The sequence below is a fragment of the Balaenoptera physalus genome, assembly GCF_965194825.1.
Source record: "Balaenoptera physalus genome assembly, chromosome: 3".
Taxonomy (NCBI): Eukaryota; Metazoa; Chordata; class Mammalia; order Artiodactyla; family Balaenopteridae; genus Balaenoptera; species Balaenoptera physalus.
The window spans coordinates 117,352,567-117,376,703 of record NC_138890.1 but is presented as its reverse complement, the minus strand read 5'-3'; the positions used below and the strand labels follow the sequence as shown (position 1 = coordinate 117,376,703).

The 24,137-nt window shown below is 39.2% G+C and overlaps 1 protein-coding gene across 2 annotated transcripts in view; it reads left to right on the top strand.

The window, feature by feature from the left end:
• The window catches only part of IQGAP2 (IQ motif containing GTPase activating protein 2), a 284,130-nt gene that overhangs the window by 153,475 nt on the left and 106,518 nt on the right, over positions 1-24,137 (top strand). For both annotated transcript variants that reach the window (XM_082457089.1, XM_082457090.1), the window contains exons 5-9: positions 1,596-1,672; positions 14,689-14,756; positions 15,084-15,197; positions 15,803-15,981; positions 18,919-19,006. In XM_082457089.1, coding sequence (XP_082313215.1) covers positions 1,596-1,672; positions 14,689-14,756; positions 15,084-15,197; positions 15,803-15,981; positions 18,919-19,006 — 526 coding nt within the window. The remainder of the gene's footprint in view (positions 1-1,595; positions 1,673-14,688; positions 14,757-15,083; positions 15,198-15,802; positions 15,982-18,918; positions 19,007-24,137) is intronic.

Here is a 24,137-nt window from a genome sequence, read left to right as displayed (position 1 = left end):
TTGATATATTAATTAACTCCTTCATTTATCAATATGAGCTGCCTACCCTGTGCTCAGTGTCATGTTACACACTGGGGTTACAATGTTGAAGAAAACGTTTCGGTAAACTATAAATTGATCCCATCTTCTTCTATAAATTGAAGAAGAAGACATATTCATAATGATTTTCCAGGAGAAATATCAATGTAAAAGGTTCTTGTTTAAAGAAGAGAGGGAGAGTTTTAGTTGTCCTCTGCTTACATAGTAGAATTTTAAACCTAGTCATATTCTTCTGAATTGGGAATCCTCTTCTCATTGATACTTTAACAGCAAATGTATTAAAGGAAAGTTGGAAAGACCTTTGAAATTTCATAAGCTACAGATATTTCTTTAAGCACTCAGTGACTGTACATTTGTAGCTCAAGAAGCTTTGCTTTTCTCTTTTCTTAGCTTTTTTCAATGTCCAGTAGAAAATTGTGCTTGAGTATCAAGTACTACCATAGGGTACATGATTTAATTTTAGTTTTTATGTCAAATTTTATAAAATATTTATTGAAAGCAAGTAATGCCAACAAGCTTATCTTAATCTCAGAAGCTTCAATCCTAATTACTCATTTTTGGTGCCCCATTCTGAAATCTGTTTCTTATTAGGCTTTTAGTTTCAAGCTCAAGAAGAGTATAAAGGTGTATTAAAAGTTTTAGTGTTCAGACTTCTCAGTCTACTAACTCCATACATAGATGGTTATCCAGAAGAAGCAATCAGGTGCTCAGAAAATGCAGGGATATTTATTGTAGTGACTTATAATAGGGACAAAATTGGGGGTAAAAAATTGTTCAACCCTGGAGAACTGGTTATAATTATGGTTCAAGAATGTCAAAGAATCATATGCATCTATTTAGAAATAATGTTCTTAGTAATGAAGGGAATGGAAAACAGTCATGTTCTATTAAGTGTTAAATAGGTTTATAATACATGCAGTTTGGTTTTTAAACACACATACATAAACATAAAAAATCAGAGACATACAGAAAAAAGACTGGAAGAAAATATACCAAAATGCTAATAGTGACAATCTGGAGGTGGGGTTATAGGTATTTTTCTTTCATACTTTATCTACTTTCCAGATTTTAGTCAGCGAAAATGGATACTTTTCTTTTTTCTGCTTAAAGTAATACATGCATATGTGTGCATTGTATGTGTGTACACACATGTTTACAGAACTGTGTAACCAAGTTCTTAACAACGTAATAAAATGCTTTCAAGAGGACACCCTTCTCTGGGCAGGCACAAGAGTGACTCTGATACAGAAAGCAAAGCCTACACGGGCTCATGCCTTGTGCAGTGAAACTGCTACCCAGCCCTGTGGACAAAGCCTTCTTGCAGTGGCTGACTGTGAATCCCCCACTCTCCTGAGCCACTAGGAGGCGCTGTCAGGCAGGGGACCAGATGCAGTGATTGGTCCGCATGAAGAACAAGATGAGGCACAACTGGAGTTTCCTCTTCATTTAAATAAATATAGAACAGCAAGGACAATCAGAGTAGGGTCATTTGGGAGAGTTAAAATAATTGTACAAAGCAATACATAATAAACACATTTTTCCCTTTTGTTTTCCAGATATTTTACCCGGAAACAACAGATGTCTATGACCGGAAAAACATACCAAGAATGATATATTGCATTCACGCACTGAGGTGGGAAAAAAAAATACATTTGAAGTCTAGGAAGTAAATTTAAATAAAACCACAATTTCAGTTTTGAAAGAGAGCTCTTTTGTTTTTCAAGTTTTTTTAATAATCTGAACTTTTTTTAGATTGAGTTGTTCTAAATTTGCTGGTATAAAATTAAGGTAATTGTCACATAAAAACAATACTTGAACTTGAAAAATATTTTTCTGTTTTTTTAATCCATTTCAAAATAGAAAACCAGAAAATGAATGAAAGACCTGTGAGTATAATAAGGAGAAAATTTTAATTGAAATTTCTAGGACTCTGATAATAATGTGCTACCATATTCTTGAGTTATGATCTACTTTATAAATATAGCCAAAATACATCAAATGAACAGCTTTAATAGTCATACGTTTGGTTTTCATACTATTAAAATCATTAGCTTGGCTCAATTCTTAGCATAGATTAATAAAAATCACTATAAAAAAGTCTTTTGAACTTTCGTTCACTAGAACTTGTACTGTAAGGGTAAAGAAGAAACTTAGAAGTTGCTTTAAATTAGTCAAATCGCGATACATTCATTTTTTTAAAGCAATTCTTTGATATCTTAATTTTTTTAAATACTGAATTTCTACCGGTCACAGATTGTTTCTTACCTTATTGGCCTGGGAGCAATGTGATTTTTAGACGGTAACAAAAATGATTCTAAAAATCCAGTTTGTGGCTGTTGTCTTGTGTGTACACAGGTAATGGCTGGAAGGCTTCATGTCTAATTAAATTTTAAATTTCTTTTAGAACATCTGCCTTGTGTTTATATCACTAGAAGTCATTTTCCTGGCAGAGTCTTCAGCCTAGAGGTTTATATTAACTTCTTCCTGGCTTTCTTCCTCTCCAAAGGAGAAGATTTTTATAATAATTCATTACAATGCTGGCTTACTAAAGAATTTTGATTATGTCAAATAATTTGACTCTCCCACCCCGTCAGTCCTTATGAGATTTCTTTGGAAGATGACAGTTGCTTGAAATACAGACCAAATGTAGGTGTCTATTCTGTGATTTCTTTTTACTCTAGTAATTTAGGACAACCGGGAAAAAACCGCTTCTATGCCTTCCCCCTCATATGTGGCTAGTATATCATTATTCCAGCAGGTTTTCTAAAAGCTTTTTGTGCACAAGTGCTCATTTTGAGGAATATTATCAAATGTGTTGCCCAACATTCTTGGTCAAATGCTTTTCAATGCCTAGAATCATCACTTAACACTTTGTGATCTGCTAAGCCAGCCATTAGTTAATCATTATGGTATCCATGCATCAGGGTGCTAATCTCCAAATCCACAGCCTGCTCATGGGTGTCTTCTGTAAGCTTAAATGGATTTCCTGCAGTGGACACCTGGGGTGTTAACGTAAGCAGCTTATAAAGAAATGGTGCGCTAAGTTCCTTTCTGGTGATGTCACTGTTGTAAAGAAGTTACAGAGAACAGCACCGAGGCTTACAAATGTATGCCTGCCATAGTTTTAACAATGGCTTGAACAGCTTGGTAAACAAAGAGAAGGCAACTTCTTGCTTTCTCCGACTGTTTTTCTCAGGTATTTAGTTACTCATCCTGGAAGTCTCCGTTACTGGAGCAGATTCCTGCCGAATGTTATTCACCAGATCTGACCTTAAGTAGGAGTTTGTTTGTTTGTTTTAATTAATTAATTTATTTATTTATTTATTTTTGGCTGTGTTGGGTCTTCATTTCTGTGCGAGGGCTTTCTCTAGTTGCGGCAAGCGGGGGCCACTCTTCATCGCGGTGCGCGGACCTTTCACTGTCGCGGCCTCTCTTGTTGCGGGGGCCCAGGCTCCAGACGCACAGGCTCAGCAGTTGTGGCTCACAGGACTAGTTGCTCCGTGGCATGTAGGAGCTTCCCAGACCAGGGCTCGAACCCGTGTCCCCTGCATTGGCAGGCAGATTCCCAACCACTGCGCCACCAGCGAAGCCCAAGTAGGAGTTTTAAAAGTAGGATCTTGAAAAGCAATATTCTCTTAATAAACGGCATTCTCCGGGAGACTCTCCTTCATTTTTCTCTGTTCTAAACTTACTGTATGGCTGCTCCTTGATAGGGAACGGAGAAGTCTCAGGTGTATCTAAAGTTTTTTCTATCAAAACGTTTTCCTGCTATGGTTTAGAATGCAGTCAGTTACTCAGACGAGGCTGATATTCTGCTCTGTTGGGCCAGACACATGTGGAAGCTGGGTAGCAGAGCCTTTCGTTAGTACAGTGGGTTTGGCCTCACTGCATGATTAGAAGTGGTGATGAAAATGAACAAAGACTTCCTCAGCCGTTATATCCTGGCTGCAGATACAGCAGTGTTGCTGGTGTAGAGAGTTGGCATTACCTGCCAGGGAATTAAGCAGGTCAGAAGTTCTGGTTATACATCAGGAGCCAGGCAGGAAGATCCTCTGCCTTCCTTCTGCCCCAACCTGTGGGCCTGACTTGGTCTACAGAGTTCACGCCTGGCCCTTCCAGCTGGTCTTCTGTTCCCTATCTTCTTTTTTTTTTTTTAACGTCTTTATTGGAGTATAATTGCTTTACAGTGGTGTTTTAGTGTTCCCTGTCTTCTTGATTTGGGCTTAACAACCTCATTAAGATGCCCTGGGTTCTTGCCCTTGCTTCCTGCTTGTGTCTACTTTTCCCTTTTCCTGCCTGCCTCACCTTTTCACTTGATTTCTAACCCCCGTGCCCAGGCCTGCCATTCATCACTCTCTCTGTCAGTTCAGCTGGGTGTTCTCAAGCCCAGACTCCAGCCAGTGTTAGCACAGCGGCCCCACTGGGAATCCTGAAGCTCTGCCTAATGTAGAGACTCACCTCAGTCATGAGTGGCCTCATGCTCTTTTCAAAGAAATGTTTATCATCTTCTCCTTATTTAAAATAAAAAATATGTTCATTGTAGAAAACATTGGAAAATTTGAAACTGAGTCCCCCTGAAACCAAGTTCTTCTGGCAAGTTTATGATTAACCTCTCTATCTAAAACTTTATTCCCTTTCTTATCCTGCACCTGTTCCCCCTCAAGATTGAGGAGTCTCAAAGAAATGGGTGGATTAAAGCTGAGCAGGACCCTCGGGGCCTTCCTGGGTACAGAACCCCCCTCCATGTCCCCTGTCTCTTGTGGACAGAAAAAAAAGACTTTAGTTTCCTAGGCCTTCCCCCAGTTCCAAAGAGCAGGCTCAAGTAGTAAATGATTAGGACACAGGACTCCTAGTTCCTCCTGAAGGGATATAGATAACAATCTGATGCATATCTCTTGAGTTCTGCGGAAACTAAGACCCTCACCCTAAGACCCTCACCCCGGTAACCTCAGACTGGTTGGAACCAGAAGGTTGAGATTCCCAGAACATCACCCTGTTACCTCACCACCAACCAATCCGAGTTGATCCTGCATTCTAGGACCCTCTCCCCTAACATTGTCTTTAAAACCCTTGCCTGAAAGCCATCAGAGGGTTCGGGTCTTTTGAGCACAAGCTGCCCGTTCTCCTTGCTTGGCCCTGCAATAAACCTTTCTCTGCTCCAGACGCTGACATTTCAGTACCAAGTGACAACGACTGTTTGTAACTATTTTGGTGTTTTGGACTTAAAAAATATATATGGCATGTTTTCCTTTTGTGGCTTTATTTGGAATATTTAAAGCCTGCTCAATAAAAGGAGCCACCTCACGGAGTGAGAGCCTTGCTAACGAGTTACTACTAATTTTTTTCTGTCTGGAGGCCATGGAGAAGAACACTTTTTGCCTGTTATTTATTGCTCAATGTATTAAGCAACTGTTAAATGTTTAAACATTATACAATTGAATTCCTTTAAATTATTAAATTTAGTAGATTGCTTTCTTTTTTAAAAGATTTTTTTTTTGATGTGGACCATTTTTTTAAAGTCTTTATTGAATTTGTTACAATATTGCTTCTGTGTTATGTTTTTTGGATTTTTGGCCACGAGGCATGTGGGATCTTAGCTCCCTGACCAGGGATCGAACCTACACCCCCTGCATTGGAAGGCAAAGTCTTAACCACTGGACTGCCAGGAAAGTCCCAGTAGACTGCTTTTTTGAACACCTCAGATACCTTAAAACACAAATAAAATGCCCAGATACATTATTACAAACTTACTACACTTAAACCTATCCTAAAAGATCCACACTACAAGTTTCACTCGTATTTTTGTTATTTATCCACTAATTTTTTTTTAAACAGGAAGCTTGCTAACCTCTCATTTTATTTATTTTTGGCTGCGTCAGGTCTTAGTTGCGGCACGCAGGATCTTTCGTTGCGGCGCACTGGCTTCTCTCTAGTTGTGGCACGTGGGCTCAGTAGTTGCGGCACGTGGGCTAAGTTGCCCTGCAGCATGTGGGATCTCAGTTCCCCAACCAGGGATCGAACCCACATCCCCTGCATTCTAAGGCAGATTCTTAACCACTGGACCACCAGGGAAGTCCCTCCACTAATTTTGACTCATCCTAGGGCTATAATATTTTGATACCTACCCAGAGTTCACATGGTTACCAGAAACAGGATACCTCTTCAGACCCACCCAGGTTACAGATCTGGTTTCTGACCAATCAATTGCCAGTCGGAACATGGTGCCAGTTTGGGTTCTTCTCCTAAGGTGAGTCCAGCCTTCGCCACCAGGCATCAGACTCAACTTGATTTGTGAAATCAGCCAGACCTTGTCATTTTTCTCTATATGGTTTTCGGGTAGGTTTTTATTTACCATCCAGTCTCCATCCCCTGTCACCCAGAAATGATTTACTTCCATGTCTTACTTGGCCAGTGTTAACATAACCCATTGTCCTGTCATCATGATGTATTGGCCTGGTGTGTTAACATTATTAAAAGCTGATGCATGCCTTTTGAATATTTTCTTGAAATTAGTTGGGCATTCTAGAGGTTTCTCCCCCAGGAGATGAGGGATGGACTCTGCTTGATGCTCTCCGGGACCATTTGGCTGATAGCATCTGGGATCCTGTTTCTGGATCCTCTCTCTGCTTGGCTATTGAGGATGACAATCAGTGCTGAACCCTCTTTTCATCTGGCTATTTTTGTCACCACCTGTGCTCCTCAGTCTGTTCTTATCTTGGGACACTTCCGTGGTTTTCCCAACTGTTTGGCTTACTCAGAGTTCCTGGTCTTTATTCTTTCTTATAGTATAAATAGTACAAAAACAAGCACATATTTATACACTATAGACAGACATAGAAAAAACAAAGCACCTGTATTTTAAGGACACTTCCCAACTTATTAAAATCCATACAAATATTATATGTGTCTTATTTTATCTCTGTATTACAACTTCCTTTTCGTATGCTTCACACCATTCTCCTTTGAACATCGTTTTGAACTCCAGGCCTTTCTCAGATCTAACCAAGGTTAGTGTCTTCTTTTTTGATGAACCAGATTGCTTCCGTTTTGTCCTGGGACCTCTTTCTGGTCAGCTCCTTGGTCCTTGTAGCTCTGTCCCTGACATTTCTTTGAAATATCCTTGCTTTGTGGTCACAAGAGGATGTTCCAATCCTGCCCTGATTATTCCTGCCTTAGGGTGTAGAATCAGCTACCCTTCAAGGATTCCTTTTAAAGTCATGTGTTTGTAACAATTTTCCTAGCTTAACGGATGAGGGTTCTGGATTCTGCTTTCTTACTGAATAAAGTTTATTTGACGGTTAAGATTCTGCTGCACTGACAGCAACAAGGTAAAGGCATGCCTGCCTGCCCTCTGGGTAAGGGTGACTGTTCCTGCTGCAGATTATGTGGCTGCTGTCCGGCGGTCATGTTTTCAGATGCACTGAAGATGCCCAAATAGCACACCTTCGAGGCTTGAATTTGTGAAAGTGGCTGTGGCAGCCCCACTTCTGGTTGGCCACCTGTTCCAAGTACCCTGACTGCTTTGTGAAGAGGGCCTCCTCTACCACGTCTCCCACAAGGTCAGGTGGCTGCTTTGCTAACCAGGTTGCCTTTGAACCAGTTCCTCAGGTACAAAGTTAATGCATATGTTTTCTTGTCTTATACTCCCTTCCCTTGGGACCCTTTTCCTGTTAAGAAACCAGTTGATGCCTTATACCAGATTGCTTGCATCTCGGACAGAGAACATATTTGCCTTTATGAATAGCTTCCTAGAGATAGCTCCTTAACCCCAAGGACAGACTGTCATCCTGTGTTCTCAGGAGGGAGATCTAGAGGAGGCAGGATTTGGGATTAAGGTGAGGGAGGGCAGTTGCACCTGCCATATCTTTCAAAATTCTCTCCACTGTTTGTCCCATCTTCTCTCTCCCTCTTCCTATCCCAATTTAGTATTATGGGTCTACCTTTCCATCCTACTAAATTCTAAGCTCTTTGAGGCTGTAAACCATGTCTTGTCACCTAACACAGCACATGCACCATTGATTCCAACTTGAAGTCTCTGGAGTTTGTGTTTTTAACCTTTCAGTTGGTTTAACTGAACTTATTTTTCTATGATAAGACTGCCTCAAGATTCCCTTCACTTTTTATTGAAAGCTAGGTATAGAATGCTGGATTTTGACATGATATTAATAGGGACACATGTGACTGTAAGATGGAAACATAATTTTGTTCTGTGGGTAAAACCATTTAAAACATGGAGTCAGTAAGGGGAAATAGTAAAAGATTCTTAGTGTTGAATGTGGGGAAACCACTGTGATAGGTTATTAATAAGTGATTTGTATGAAGACTTAAGTAACAGGATAATAGCAATAATAAAAACAAAGACTAACACTTACTGAGCTTTTAATTACATGCCTGGCACTGTTTCAAGTACTTTACAGGTATAATCTCATTTAATCCTCACGACATACCTTTTCTGTACACACTGCTATTAGTCTCATAACCACAGCAGTTGAGGCATAGAGAGGCTGGCCGAGGTCACACAGCTAGTGGCAGAGTTGGGATTCACACCCAGGCTGTGTGGCCCCAGAACCTGCACTGTTACTGAGGCAGCCAGTCATTGGCATCAAAAGGGAGTCCAGTATTTCCATTACTACTTAGAAAATGAAAAGAACAGTGGCATCAGACTTGAACTTCAGCACAGGTCTCTAAGCTGTTATATTTAGGATATTTATAAAGGAAGAATCCCAGAACTTCAGAACTGGAAGGACCTTGGGTTGTTGAGTCCAGATCCTTCATTTCACAGATGAGGGAACTGAAGGATTAGGTTATGTGACTTGCTCAGAGTCACACATTGAGATATTGCCAGTCTGTGGCCAGGATCCAGGGCTTGACTCCAGTTCCATCTTCTTTCTGGTCAGCCGTGAGGCTTTGATTTACAAACATTCATCTCCCATGTTATAGCATAAAATGAACTACGTATGATGTGCTCCAGAAAAGTTGAAATAAATTCAGCCTCTGCCTTTTAAGTTTGTATTTTATTACTGTAGCACCTCTTAATGTATATATTGAAAGTAGTAGAAAAAAACTCTAATAGGTTTGTGTGTGTGTGTGTGTGTGTGTGTGTGTTTACTTTCTTTATTGCTTCCCGTACTTGAACTGATATTATCAGTACAAATGGGAGCATATGGGCCAGTGAGGCTTTTGCTGCCTTAGGGCAACCCCTCTGTAACTGGCCTCTCTCAGCAACACAAATGTACTGTACCTTTAGGGCGATAAAAAGCTAGCTATTTCACACCAAGTGCTTTCTTATACATGGAAAGCAATGGTGACATTAATTCCTCAGCTTCCTTTAGAATGCTGTCAGCTTCTTTGTGTTGCCTGTTAGGCACTAAAGCTGCTTAGTAAATTCAGTGTTGAAGAGCTCCAAGAAATTGGTGATTGGGCAGGCTTCTTTTTTTTCTTTTAACGACTGAGATTCTGGATTTCCTATATACTTCAGGTAATGAATTCCCTCATTTGAATTTAAATGCTTGGGAAGGAGTGGGCTGCTATTGCTGATTCTTTTCATCATGGGAATACTGAATAAGTTCAGTTTCCTGAGTAAACATTTGCCCCTTAGACTAACTTGCTTGGAAGCACCTCCCACACAGATTCAGTATATAACTCCCACACTATGAAAAGTCATCTTTTCAAACTTCAACCTCAGAGATAAAGTAAATGTTGAAATCTTAAGCCAAATAAAAAATACACATTAACATTTAAAAAAACATTTTTGGTAAAAGTATGTAAAGGCAAATGAGATTTCTACCTGATCCTGACTAGCTTAGGAAAAGCTGATTTGAGATAAATCAAACTCGATTTTTCTATTCAAAAGGTAACTAACTTCTCAGCTCCACCTTGTGGTAACTTTTAGTTAAACCAGGATGTTTGCTTATTGTGAGATTTACATTATGCAGCATACAATTATACAGCATACAATGGAGAAGTAAAAAGTATAATCAGAAATAGTCTTCTAATTTCTTTAGTACCATAGGGGAACATTAACACTTTTGTTAGTATAATTAATTTAGTTCATATTACCAACAAACCTATGTTTTGTGGAAGACTAAATACCTTTATTTTAGGGACAGCACAGTAGAGTAAAATATTTTTTGTACAGTAGATATTCCATAAATAGTAATTAAATGAATGACCGGGTAAACAAAGGAGATGCAGTGGAAACAGTTGTGTCAAGATATTTGAGCATGGTTGTCTTTCTTTTTACAAAACTGACATGAAATGACTAAAGTAGTAGGTTTTGTTTTGTTTTTTAAATCATCTGCAGTAAGAAAGAATGCTATCCATTGATCAGAAAATTAGATAACTCCTGACAGAAAGCAAACAGACAGGTTTGGATTGACTGAGAAATAAGACAGAAGACCACAGCCCAGAAACCACTGAGCCATTGCAGCAGAGCTCAGAGCTGCTATGGGGTTTGCTCCAAGCAGAGATGGAAAAGGAGAGCCCCTAAGCCAGCATAATTGGGCTTAGACCCGCTGAGCCTTCCCTAAGGCAGCAAGTGTAGATGCTGGTGGCAGGGTAGCACACGAGTACGCAAGGTAGCTAATGACTGCAGGAAGACACAGGGAACCCCAGTCTAAGAAGACAAGACACCGGGCACCCTCTGGGCATCAGCCCCGTTGTTCCCCTACCGTCTCCCTAAGGCTGGCTTCTGTCACGGGGACCTGCAATCAACAGTGACAAGCAACAAGTCTCAAACCTTAAGATGAGCCCCAAATCAGGAAATACCAGACATTTGAAGGAAACCAATGCTATGAAAGAGGAATTACATTCAACAAACAGAACCAACACCCAAGGAAGAAATGAAAATAGTAAAATATGTGTACTTAGTGAGTCATTCATTTTCTCTATTTAGCAAATATGCTTATACATAGCAAAATCAAAGATAAAACTAAGAAAGAGGAAAATTGGATGTAGATTAATTTAGAAAATAATAAAATTTAGTTATCTAAACTTTTGGTGCATAATATGAAAATTTAAAAATGCATCTAAAATTCTAGATTATCTCAACATAGGTGGGGAAATAGAAGTAGAAATATATTAAGGATAGTAAGTATTCATTAGCTTAGGCTTTGATGCAAGAATAGAAGTTTAAAGTATGTTAAAACTAGCAGAATATTAATGCAGTACACTTCATAAATACACATATATATAAAATTTGTTAGAAGACATTTTATGGGTGTCTCCTAGTTAAATTTTACTGTCGCATTTTCAAAATTTTTCCCATTGAATTATTTTTATTTATTTTTTGTCAGTTCAGGTGTTTTTTTTTATTTAGTTGTAAAAGGGAAGAAGAAACTACAAACTACAGGTACTGTGAAAGAATGGAAGTAATAAAATGATACATTTTTGATAATTTATGGATCTATTTTTATTTTTTCAAGTATGGCTTGATTTTATTTTCCTAGAATTCTTTTGTAGTTTTGCCATACCTGTCTGTTTAATTCTGTTGAATTTTGTCATTCCTGTTACTAGAAAGGAACGTGTGACTAGCTTGACATTTTATTTGTTCCACATGACATGAGCTCCCTTCTACCTGGAATGTTTTTCCCATGTGATAAATAGTGAATTGGTTCATAATATATTATGGTTTTGGAAATGTCAGCATACTAGTTTTAATTACAATGACTTATTTGGCATGAACCTTTGGTAGTAAAGTCTTTAGCGGCTGTATAGTTTTACATGCTTGACAATCTGTAAAGACCTAGAATTTGAACTAAGGAATGGGGGCTTCCCTGGTGGTGCAGTGGTTAAGAATCCGCCTGCCAAGGCAGGGGACACGAGTTCGAGCCCTGGTCCGGGAAGATCCCACACGCTGCAGAGCAACTCAGCCCATTCGCCACAACTACTGAGCCTGCGCTCTAGAGCCCAGGAGCCACAACTACTGAAGCCCGCAAGCCTAGAGCCCATGCTCTGCAACAAGAGAAGACACCGCAATGAGAAACCCGCACACCGCAACGAAGAGTGGCCCCCGCTTGTCACAACTAGAGAAAGCCTGCACGCAGCAATGAAGGCCCAATGCAGCCAAAAATAAAATAAATAAATTTTTTAAAAAACAAAAAATAAAAATAAACTAAAGAATGTATCCTGTCTTTCTAGCTTTGAATGATGAATACATAATGTCTGTTTTACATTGAATGACTTTCAGAGTCTAATATGTTTTTCCCTTGTGAATAAGACATGAATATCATATTGGAATTTAGTAGTAAAATTAAAATTACCATATATTTAAGATGTCAATTGTTCATTGTCCTTTGGCTGTGGTTTTGAGGGAAAAGAGGGGGAAACCAGAGAAAGGTAAATCCCCCCAGAAAACAATCTTGAAAATTCAAAAATTCATTAATATGCATTTCCTGGAAGAAATGGAAATGGCCAAATACAAGAATGAAAAATGCTTACCCTCACGATGAACAAAATGTAATGTAGACTTAAATGACATCTTTTGGCTACCGATAGGTAAGGTTTTCATTGATAGAGTCGGGTGCTGTTAAGGGGACAAAGAAAATGGCGTTTTCATGGATTGGTGGTAGAGTGGGGCCATGCCCATCACCTGGGTCTTAGGTTCAGTTAAACATTCAGACTCTCATGACTGCCTGCCTGCCTTATGTCACGTTGGTTAGCAGATGCTCAGAAGGATAGAGCCAGCCAGGAAATACAACCTGCCAGCAGGACAGCATCAAGTATTTGCTCTTCAGTGGGAGGCTTCCCAACACCCCACGTAGTTGTCCACACAGCCATCTAGAAGCTGTTCTCTTTGGTACCCCAGGTGATAACTTGGGTGCAAAGGAGTGAGAGTCATATTGGTAGTTGCAGAAGGCTCCCTGGCTGTAAGCCTCAGTCCCCAGGAGCCAGTATCTATTGCAACAGCTCCATAGCGTGACTTCCAAGTTTCCTGCGAGAAGTGTGCCAGTTATAAGAGTCACTGAACTTAGGAACACCTGAAATGTATAAAGCCTATTTATGATTCCTTCTAGTCAAGATGCAATTTCCCAGTCAGGGGTTGTTTTTCTCCTAAGCCATGGTGCCTGGTAGCATGGTTGTCAGTATACCTTTATTGCGTTCTTGGGGGAACAGAGCTAGAAAGTTAAACATCACCTTCTATTGCAGAAGGGAAAGGAGTTTTGTTAATCCTTTACTGACAGAATAAATGAGTATAATCTCTTTCCAAGAACACAATTTGATAAAATATATTGAAAGCTTTGTGCATATATCCTTTCAATTTGACAATTTTGTTTATAGGGATTCATGTGATGAATAAGATATATGCACAAAGGTGTATCTATATATGTAGGTTCACTGCAACATTATTATAGTGGATAATTAATGACCATCTAAATGCTCAGCAATTGGTTAAGTAAATTATAGTACATTCATATTATAGAATACTATGAGTTTATGGAATAGATATTTCTAGAAACAACATTAAAAGGATTTATATCAAAATATTTAGTATTTAACTCCAGGTGATGATTTTCTATGTATTTTTTTAACCATGGATCACTAATTTTTAACTTTGGTCACATATTGCTTTTCTAAGTGATTATTTTTTACAGATGGTCAAAAAATTTAATTTCAGTGCATGCTGCTTACACTGATTAATCATTCGTTTTAAGAGTTTTCATTCCATTAAGAAGGCTTGATCTTGAACTTCTTTAATGAAATTTTATATTTTATAAACTAAGATCTATCTCACATCAACATCTGAAGTTAGTCTTGAAGTACTTCAAACCGTCAAAATCATTCTCCATTCATTTTCCCATATATGTTATGTGTAATTCTAACTTCTTATTAAATCTCCTAAGTTATAAATCTGTCAGAACTGATATTAAGTAAATACAGATTTTTTTAGTTGGACTGTAGAATTAATCTTGGGGACTGGGAAGGTGAAGACAAATATGGAGCAGAAATTATGGCTCTGTGATGAAAAGTCATATAACCATATATTTTCATCTTCTTTGGTAGAATTTAGATGTCAGACACCAGCTTCTTTTGTCAAATTATGGGCAGGTTGGGGACCATCATTGCTTCCTATTGAATTTTTTAAAAATATGTACACTTTGCTCTGCATCTTCCATTTATTCATATATCCACATCGTGGTTTGTCTTTAACATCATTCCATCCACCAGTAGTCTTGCTACTCTATTTACTGGTTCAGAATGTATAAAACAAATGTTTCCTCAAGGGATATATGGTACTTCGAGGTGTATATAGGAATGAAAAGGAAAATATAATTTGAGCTGTACTCTAAACAAAATAAAATCATGTGTTGATAATATCCAAAGAAATGTTTACTGTGTTAGTTACTTGCTGTTTTGTGTTAATTGTGTTCCTTTTTCTCCCTACAACTGGGTGATCAGGTTAGTTGGCCCTGTGGAAGTGCTGTGTACTACAGAGGACCAGTCTTTGGGACATTGACTGGGGTTCTAGTCTTGGTCCCACTAGGGACTGTGTTACCTCGGGACTCAGTTTCCTCATCTGTAAGATGAATGGATTAGATGAGATGATCTCTTCGGTGTTTCTCAACTAAAAAAGCCCTTAAGATTTATGTAATTTCTAGCTCTAAGATCTACATGATAAAGTTTCTGACAGTTTTATGGTTTCTCTTTCAGTTTGTATCTGTTCAAACTAGGAATTGCACCCCAGATCCCGGATTTGTTGGGCAAAGTAGACTTCACAGGTACTATTCCTTATCTTGATAATTTTTTACAATATGGTTATTAAGAAAATGTAGCAATATTTTTTTTTCATTTCGATATTATTGATTCCCTTTTTTTTCTCTCATATTGATCAGAGGAGAAAACTTGCTTATTATCTTGTTTATACTCTATTGGGTTTCTGTTTCCCCACATTTGTGAAATGAGAAACCAGGGCTGGCTTCTTCCTAAGGTTCTTGTTTAGAACTGACCCCACGTTCTTGATGAAGACATTTCTTAACACAAATATATTCATTCCTGCCTCCATCTCTGTGGCTTTCATTGATTTTTTTGTTGTTGTTCTTTTTCAGAGGAGGAAATCAGTAATATGAGAAAGGAGCTTGAGAAATATGGAATACAGATGCCATCTTTCAGCAAAATAGGTGGTATTCTGGCTAATGAACTGTCCGTGGATGAAGCTGCATGTAAGTCTACTTAAAATTCAAACTTGCCAATGACTTGAGACTTACCTATTCTTGATTTTGGTTATAAGATTTTGGTTATAAGAAATAGGATATTTAGAAGATATTATAAGCATAATATTTAGAATATATTATAATATATTTTATTATATGTATTATAGATGGTTAATTTGAGCACATCAGAACATAACCAAGTAATTAACTTTGGACTCTAGACATCCACCTGTGTAATGTGATTTAAGACGTTACAGAAATGTCTTCATTCTCCAAAACGTTTCTCTGCTATGTCCTTAAATTTTAGTGGCAGGGTACTCACTGCTGTGAGTCTTTCCGTGTCAACCCCATAGTACTTGATTCATTTTAGACGTTCAGTGCAAGTCAAATAAATGAATAGGCCTTACATAACAGACACCAAGACAGGACCCAAGATAGATGGGCAGGTGGGGAGGTTGTCAGAGGGATGCTTTGTGATGTGTCTGAGGTCTCTTTGTTGAATGCTTTATTGAACCCCAAGAAAGAAAATAAAACTGCTTAAGTTCTGCAGGGCCAGTACACCTGCCCATATTGTCTTTTGTTGATAAAGTTCTTTTTTTCTCTTTACTTTGCAGTGCATGCTGCAGTTATAGCCATTAATGAAGCTATTGAGAAAGGAATAACCGAGCAGACCATTATAACACTAAGAAACCCAAATGCAGTTTTGACTTTAGTGGATGACAACCTTGCACAGGAATATCAGAAGGAACTCTGGGAGGCCAAGAAGAGAAAAGAGGAAAATGCAAGGCTGAAGGTATTCAGTGAGATTCTGAGTGATCAATACAGTAATAAGCATAGTTATGCATTGCTAGTTTGAAAAAGCTGTAATGTTACAAGGGATTTTATTTTTTTAATTTTATTTATTTTTGGCTGCGTTGGGTCTTCGTTGCTGCACGCGGGCTTTCTCCAGTTGTGACAAGTGGGGGCTACTCTTTGTTGCGGTGCGCGGGCTTCTCATTGCAGTGGCTTCTCTTGTTGCGGAGCGTGGGCTTCAGTAGTAGCAGCACACGAGCTCAGTAGTTGCAGCATGCGGGCCCTAGAGCACGTGGGCTTCAGTAGTTGTGGCACACGGACTCAGTAGTTGCGGCACACGGGCTCAGTATCTCCGCAGCATGTGGGGTCTTCCCAGACCAGGGATCAAACCCATGTCCCCTGCATTGGCAGGTGGATTCTTAACCACTGTGCCAGCAGGGAACTCCCAGCAAGGGATATTTTTAAATTCGCTGGCTGTGGTCTCTCTAGCCACAGGCCATTGGTTTGGGTGAAATGTAAGGGTTAAAGAAGACCATGCACTCCATAAGGAAATTAGGTTTCTTTTTTTTTTTAATCCTTTTTTTTTTTTTAACTTTTGGGTTTTATTTATTTACTTATTTATCTATTTATGGCTGTGTTGGGTCTTCGTTTCTGTGCGAGGGCTTTCTCCAGTTGCAGCAAGCGGGGGCCACTCCTCATCGCGGTGCGCGGGCCTCTCATTATCGCAGCCTCTCCCGTTGCGGAGCACAGGCTCCAGACGCGCAGGCTCAGTAATTGTGGCTCACGGACCCAGTTGCTCCGCGGCATGTGGGATCCTCCCAGACCAGGGCTCGAACCCGTGTCCCCTGCACTGGCAGGCAGACTCTCAACCACTGCGCCACCAGGGAAGCCCAGGTTTCTTTTTATGATGAATATTACAGGTCACAAGGATAGAAGGTGATGTTGAAAACTTACCTAGAAGGTGTAGAAGCAGCAGATAAAGATCTTCCCTTGTTGGGTATCACCAACCTTGTATTAGCCGACTTACCTTCAGATTTATTACTAGAGGCTAATAATTGGGTGTGGTGAAGTTTAGAGAAGATGTTTTTGAATCCACTTTCCTCATATTTTCCCCATAGTTTCCCCTCATATTTGAGGAAGTGGTTTCTCTCCTCGACAAGGCAGCCGGCTCCTGATCCTCACTTCATATATCTCACCTCCTGTCTTATTAAAAACTTTGGGGCTTCCCTGGTGGCGCAGTGGTTAAGAATCAGTCTGCCAATGCAGGGGACATGGGTTCGAGCCCTGGTCTGGGAAGATCCCACATGCCACAGAGCAACTAAGCCCGTGTGCCACAACTACTGAGCCTGCGCTCTAGAGCCCGTGCTCTGCAACAAGAGAAGCCACCGCAATGAGAAGCACGTGCACAGCAGCGAAGAGTAGCCCCCGCTCGCCGCAACTAGAGAAAGCCCACGCAGCAACGAAGACCCAACGCAGCCAAAAATAAAAAATAATAATAATTAAATAAATAAATTTATTAAAAAAAAAAAAAAACTTTGCACTCCGAGATTCCACTTCCTCGCCAACTTTCCTCTCCTTCAACTCTTGCCATATCAGCTTCAGCTCTGTTACCCAAAGTAACCCGTTTATCCTAACCTTTTCTCAGTGGGTGGCTTCTGCCAGCATTGGCACACTTGCCTCACGCTGCCCCGCCTGCCTTAGATTGCCTGCCCCCCTGCCTTCTATGCTTGTGGTTCTCTTCTGCATCTTTTAATGTCTCTGCCTATTCCTCCCTCCAAATATAGGGATTCTTCCAAGTCTGTCATTGAATCACTCCTCTCTCTGTTCTTCCTCCATTGAGCTCATCCACTTGTTGAAGAAATCAGCCGTCAGCTTGCTACCAGGCCCCACTGAAGCTCCTCCAGATGCCTTCATCTCTGTGTCCCACTGGCTTTGCTCCCCACCACATTGGAAGGGTACTCATCTTCACCCTGCCCTTCTCCTATGCATGCCTCTTGCTGACTTCCCTTTGGAATGACTCCCACATTGTTTCAGAACTCTTTTTATGTCCCCCATGTCCCATCCATCACTGTCTTCTGCTACCTTTTCTTGACAGGCTGACCTCCCTCACCTGCCTTCTAATTTCACCTCTCTTGCCTCGGCCCTGCCCCTCCTGACTTTGTCTCAGGGCTGTCTCAGCATCTTCCCCATGGGTCCCCCTGCTTCCTGTCATTCTCCAGGCCAACCCCTCTCAGAGCTAAGGTTGCAAAATTAATCTTTACCTACAGATCTGATGTCATCCCACCAGAAACCTCCCCTGATTCCCTACTGCAGGTACACGTCCTTCTGTTGGCCTTAAAAGGCTCCAGGATTCCCAACCTACCTCCCCATCTTTTTGGCTAACCCTGGCCACATACTCTGTGCTATAGCCCGGCATGCCAAGCTTTCCCACCTTTGTGACCAAATCCTGTTGTCTACATCCTGCTCTCTCCTCTCCGCCTTGAATATTACTCTCTTCCTTCAGGCCCTCCTCAACTGTTGTCTCTTCTTAAAATTTTCTTTCCAACCAAGTATGTACTTCCCTAGAATATATTTTGTTCTGCTGTGTATATTTGTTATTTGTGTTCTTGATTTTGTTAGACTGAATCAGATGAAATTGCCAATAATCATCTGGTTTTGATCTACAAAAAAATGGCAATATCAAGTGGTCCAACCTAATGTTTTGCACATTAGACAATTAGGCTTTTACAGAGAGTCACTGGGTCTGTTGTTCATCTTTGTAACCCTTGCCGGCATAGCTAACCCTAGTACCCTGCACAGATCAGGCACTCTTAAATGCTTGTATTGAGTTCACATGAATATTAGCAAATGGTTTTTAGCACTCTTTAAGTTTTTACTTTTGAATATCGAGCTTTGGAAACATTTAACTTCAGGAATCAATGAAGCCTTTGTTTTGCAGAATAACTGTATTTCAGAAGAAGAAAGAGATGCATATGAAGAATTGCTGACACAAGCAGAAATCCAAGGCCATATAAATAAAGTCAACAGTGAGTAATGGATCATATGAAGGAAATGGATACTTCTAGAAGATGCAAATTTTCTTTATCCAAATCTCAGCAAAACTCTTAACTTGTATCCTTGTAAAAGTGCCTGATATGATGAAAAATCCACTAAAAGTCAGTGTTGCTCTTAATTCTGGTGTAGCATCTGCCAGTTTTCCATGGAGCTTTTCTGGCTGTCTTGTCCACAGTCCATGCAAAGTATCTCAAGCATCTTGAAGCTAGTTTGACTGTACCTTCCTGTTTCATCATAGGTACAACGTATGTCATATTTTGAACCTGTCCCTTATTGGGCTAATCTTAAAGGTTATTTAGTAAAGATTATGAGTTAAAGATTGTCATTCCTTGCCCATGATTATGGTATGGCATTCTATTGGAACCGTAAAAGCTATTATTGACACCTCTGCTCTTTATTACTTCCCAATCATTAGTCTGTAGTTTGTAAGAATTGTTTTCTTACCACTTTTGTAGCTTTGGTGCAAGTGAATAAGACTTGACAGGCCTATAAATCACATGATGGCAGGTTTGAATCCCACATCCCTGAGACTCTATGGAGTCACACAGGACAATTCTCCTTGGTACCTAGTTGTGTGACTATAAAGAACAGAAAACTTGGGTAATTAAAATAAGTATATGCAAGTTTAGATACATTAATTTCTTTATTAGTCTTTTTCCTCTCTCTAATAAAATGTATTTTTACTTGAGGCAGTAAGGAATTCTCTTTGGCATTTATGTCCCCTAGGTCAACCTAAATAACCCATATATACCCAAAAAACAAATACATCAAAGACCAGTTAGCCCATGTAATTTAATAAAACATATGAACCGTCTGCCAAGTTTAAATTTGGGGTGTCCACTAATTCCAGTAGTCCTAAACCCTCATCGTAACCTCCTAGATGAGCTTTGAATGAGCTTTATGGCTCTTACCACCTTCAAGGAAACGCACACCTATAGGTGTTACCCAGGAGTTCACTCCTAAGTTGCTGGTAGAGACATATTTTAAAGGCTTCAAACAGTGATCAAGGAGGCCCAGAGAAAATTGATAGAAAGGTCTAGGAGTTAACAACTGAGTGGGTTTGAGAATTTACCTCCATTTACGACTGTGGAGAGCGCTAGGATAACATTTTTTTAAGGGAACACCGTGACGTTTTGAGATGTGTGTTCCTATTCTTTTATTCTTATTAAATTTTGAACATGTTGGTGATGATACATGAAGCACAGTTTCAAGTTTCTCTTTCTGCTCTGTCTGAAAAGTGAGAATTTCATTATGCTTGGCAGAAATGAATTACAGGAAGAAACTAATATTGCCAGCAATACCTCTGAGGTTCATAAGCTTAGTGGGGAAATGGTTCCATAGCTTTGTGCCAGCCTTTGTTTTTGAAATGTTTATAACCACTAAAATAGATTTCTTTTTCATGTTAAATAAAATGCCTTATATAACTGTTTCAATACTCTACTAAATGACATAATTTCCTGACCACAAATTTGATGCCAAATAGACTATACCTTTTTCTTCCACTTTTAAGTAAGAGTCATGAGATGATCTGCCCTAATGCATAACCAGCTAAAATTATGAAGGGCATTGCAGTGTTTAATGGCTTTACATGCTTAGAACATGATTATACTGAAGGTTTTGATCTCTCCCCATTGGAAAATTTATGGTCCAGTAGTACTAAAAATAGTCTTGAAAAAAATCCTCTAAAGCATACTTTAGCCAGTGACATGACAACGAGAAATTGTATGCTTTAAAATATGTCAGTGTAACTACTTGACAAGCTTTTCCCCAACCATAGAGCTTATTATATTAAAATGTTAAGGTGTCTACACTTGTAGCAGCCATGGTAATGGCAGAAGTGAAAACTTCAATGGTAATATCATGAAATCTGTTGTCAGGGGCTTCAGGTTTGTTTGAACTGCAATCATTTAACTTTGGGGTTTGGTACATGCATTTCATTCATTACATATATTCTGTTAAGATTAGGGCTTGAAATTTTGTTAAATGCAGAGTGTAAAAGAGTGGTTAAGCTTACTTTATTTTTTTAGAAGAAATGGTTCCTTAAGAGTGTTTTAAAGGATATAATTTTTCTCGTGATATTTTACCATCCAGTTTTCCAAACTCATATAATAGAGTTTTCAAAGGTGAAGCAAGATCCTATTCAGAGTAATCAGAGACACAACTGCAAGGCCTTGGATAGCTTTAACAGAGCAGCAAACACGACAAACAACTGCTGACCTTCCTTTCTGGAATTCTTTCATTTATTATACTAGTTCTAAGAATAGAAAAAAGTGTTTGGGTTCTTAAGATCTTATTCTAACTTATTCTAAAAGTGTAAATTTTCTGGGGTGTGGCATGAAAGGTTGCATTAGTTGTATTTCCTGCTATTGAATGATGTGTCTCAGTAGATAAGTTATTGAGCATAGCTCCTTGTGAATATAGTTAAAGAAGATAAATTGTCATCTGTTAAAAAGGGTTAGAATAATCTTAGCTGTAATCTAGTCATGTATTAGGGAGACAGACTAATCCTTGAAAAGATCTACAAATGTATCGGTCTGTGTTATTTCTACTACCCTGAAGCCTTCTTTATAGGGCAAAGTCCTGCTGGTTCTGTCCAGTTTGCTATTGCCTGGTGGCAGAGTTCATCACTCATTCTTCTATTTGGTCAGCAATTCCATTTCTGTTTTCTGGAAACTATGGTGAATTTACTGTTCCAATCACCCTGCATTTGGTCACTAAAATTTGGGTCTTTATAATCTGAACATTATAACTGGTAGAGACGTCACAGAGCTTCTGGTTGGATCAGATGATGTAAGCCAAGGCATTTCTGTGATCAGGGCCTTTTTTTTTTTTTTTTTTTTTAAGGTTGAATGATACGGTAGTCCCCCCCCTTATCCACAGTTTCTTTTTTTGCAATTTCAGTTACCTGTAGTAAACTGAGGTGTGAAAATATTAAATGGAGAATTCCAGAAATAATTCATAACTTTTAAATTACATGCTGTTCTGAGTAGCATGATGAAATCTTGCACCATTCCACCTGGCATGTGAATCATCACTTTGTCCAGTATATCCTGCCCTTTGGTCACTTAGTAGCCATCTCAGTTACCAGATTGTCTGGTACCGTAGTGCTTGTGTTCAAGTCACCCTTATTTTACTTAATAATGGTCCAAAAGCTCAAGAGTAGTGGTGCTAGCAATTCAGATATGCCAAAGAGAAGCTGTAAAGTGCTTTCTTTAAGTGAAAAGGTGAAAGTTCTCGACTTAATAAAGAAAGAAAAAAATTGTATGGTGAAGTTGCTAAGATCTACAGTAAGAACGAATCTTCTGTGACATTGTGAAGAAGGAAAAAAATCTGTGCTAATTTTGCTGGTGGACCTTCAACTGTAAAAGTTAAGGCCACTGTGTATGATAAGTGCTTAGTTAAGATGGAAAAGGCATTAAATTTGTACAATAAAACATTTTGAGTAGGCAGGATCAAGATGGTGGATTAGGAAGGCCCTGAGCTCACTTCCTGCCAAGGACACACCAAGACTACAACAACATATAGAACAACTCTCTCTGAGAATGACCTGAGGACTAGCAGAACAGTTCTTATAAAATTAAGGATATAAAGGAAAAATGGATAAACAACAAGGTCCGACTGTATAACACAGGGAACTATATTCAGTATCCTGTAATAAACCATAATGGAAAAGAATATGAAAAAGAATATATATATATGTATGTATACATAGATACATAGATATATAACTGAATCACTTTGCTGTACAGCAGAAACTAACCCAACATTGTAAGTCAATTATAGTTCAATATAATAAAAATTTTTTAAAAAGGATATAAGGGGAAAACCACATCAAGACAAGGAGGAGGGAAAGAGAAGTGATCTAGTCCATACCCATACCCCCAGTGTGTGACCCACAGATGGAAAGGAAGGTCACAAACATGGAGGTCCTCCCTAATGAGCAAGGGCTTCAAGCCCCACATTGGGCACTCCAGCCTTGGGGACCAGCACCGGGAAGATGAGCCTACTTATCTGCTTTTTGAAAACCAGTGGGGCTTACTACCAGGAGAGCCAGAGGGCTGTTGGAAACCCAGACGCCCTCTTAAAGGGTTCATGCACATACTTACTCGCTCTGAGTGCCAGCACAGAAACAGCATATTGAAAAGTGCCTGGTGCTCTGTCCAGCCTACCAAGGCTGCACCAGCATGCCCCCTAATCTAACTCTGGCTTCAACATATACAGACTGCATAGGAGCACTCCTACATAAGGGCACACCTTGAAGACCAGGAGAGATACCTGTTTTGCCTAATTCATAGAGACAAACACAGAAAGTCAAAGAAAATGAGGAAAATGTTCCAAATGAAAGAACAAGGTAAAACCTCCAGGGGTGGGAGAACCCTAATGAAGTGGACATAAGTAACTTTTATGATAAACAGTTCAAAGTAACAGTCATTAAAATGCTCACTGAACTTTGGAGAAAAATAGAGGAACACAGTGAAGCTTCAACAAAGAATTAGAAAATATAAAAAGAACCAATCAAAGCTGAAGAATATAATTACTGAAATGAAAAATAAATTAAAGGGAATCAACAGCAGATTATGTGATACAGAAGAACACATAAGCATCCTGGAAGACAGAATAGTGGAAATCACCCAATCAGAAATCCATAAGACAAAATTTTTAAAAATAGGAATCTTTTAGGGGACCTTTGGGACAACATCAAGTGTACTAACATTAGCATTATAGGGGTTTAGAAGAAGAGAAAGAAAGAGGCAATGTGTTTGATGAAATAATGGCTGAAAACTTCCATAACCTGGGAAAAGAAACATATCCAGGTCCAAGAAGCACAGAGAGTCCCAAAAAAATGAACCCAAAGAGATCCACACCAAAACATGTCATAATTAAAATGGCAAAATTTAAAGATAGAGAATTTTAAAGGCAACAAGGGAAAACAAAGAGTCACATTTGAGGGAACCCCCATGAGGCTATCACCTGATACGTCAGCAGAAACTTTGCAGGCCAGAATGGAGTTGCATGATATATTTAAACTGCTGAAAGGAAAAACATAAACAAAAACAAAACAAACAAAACCTACAACCAAGAATACTGTACCAGGCAAAGTTA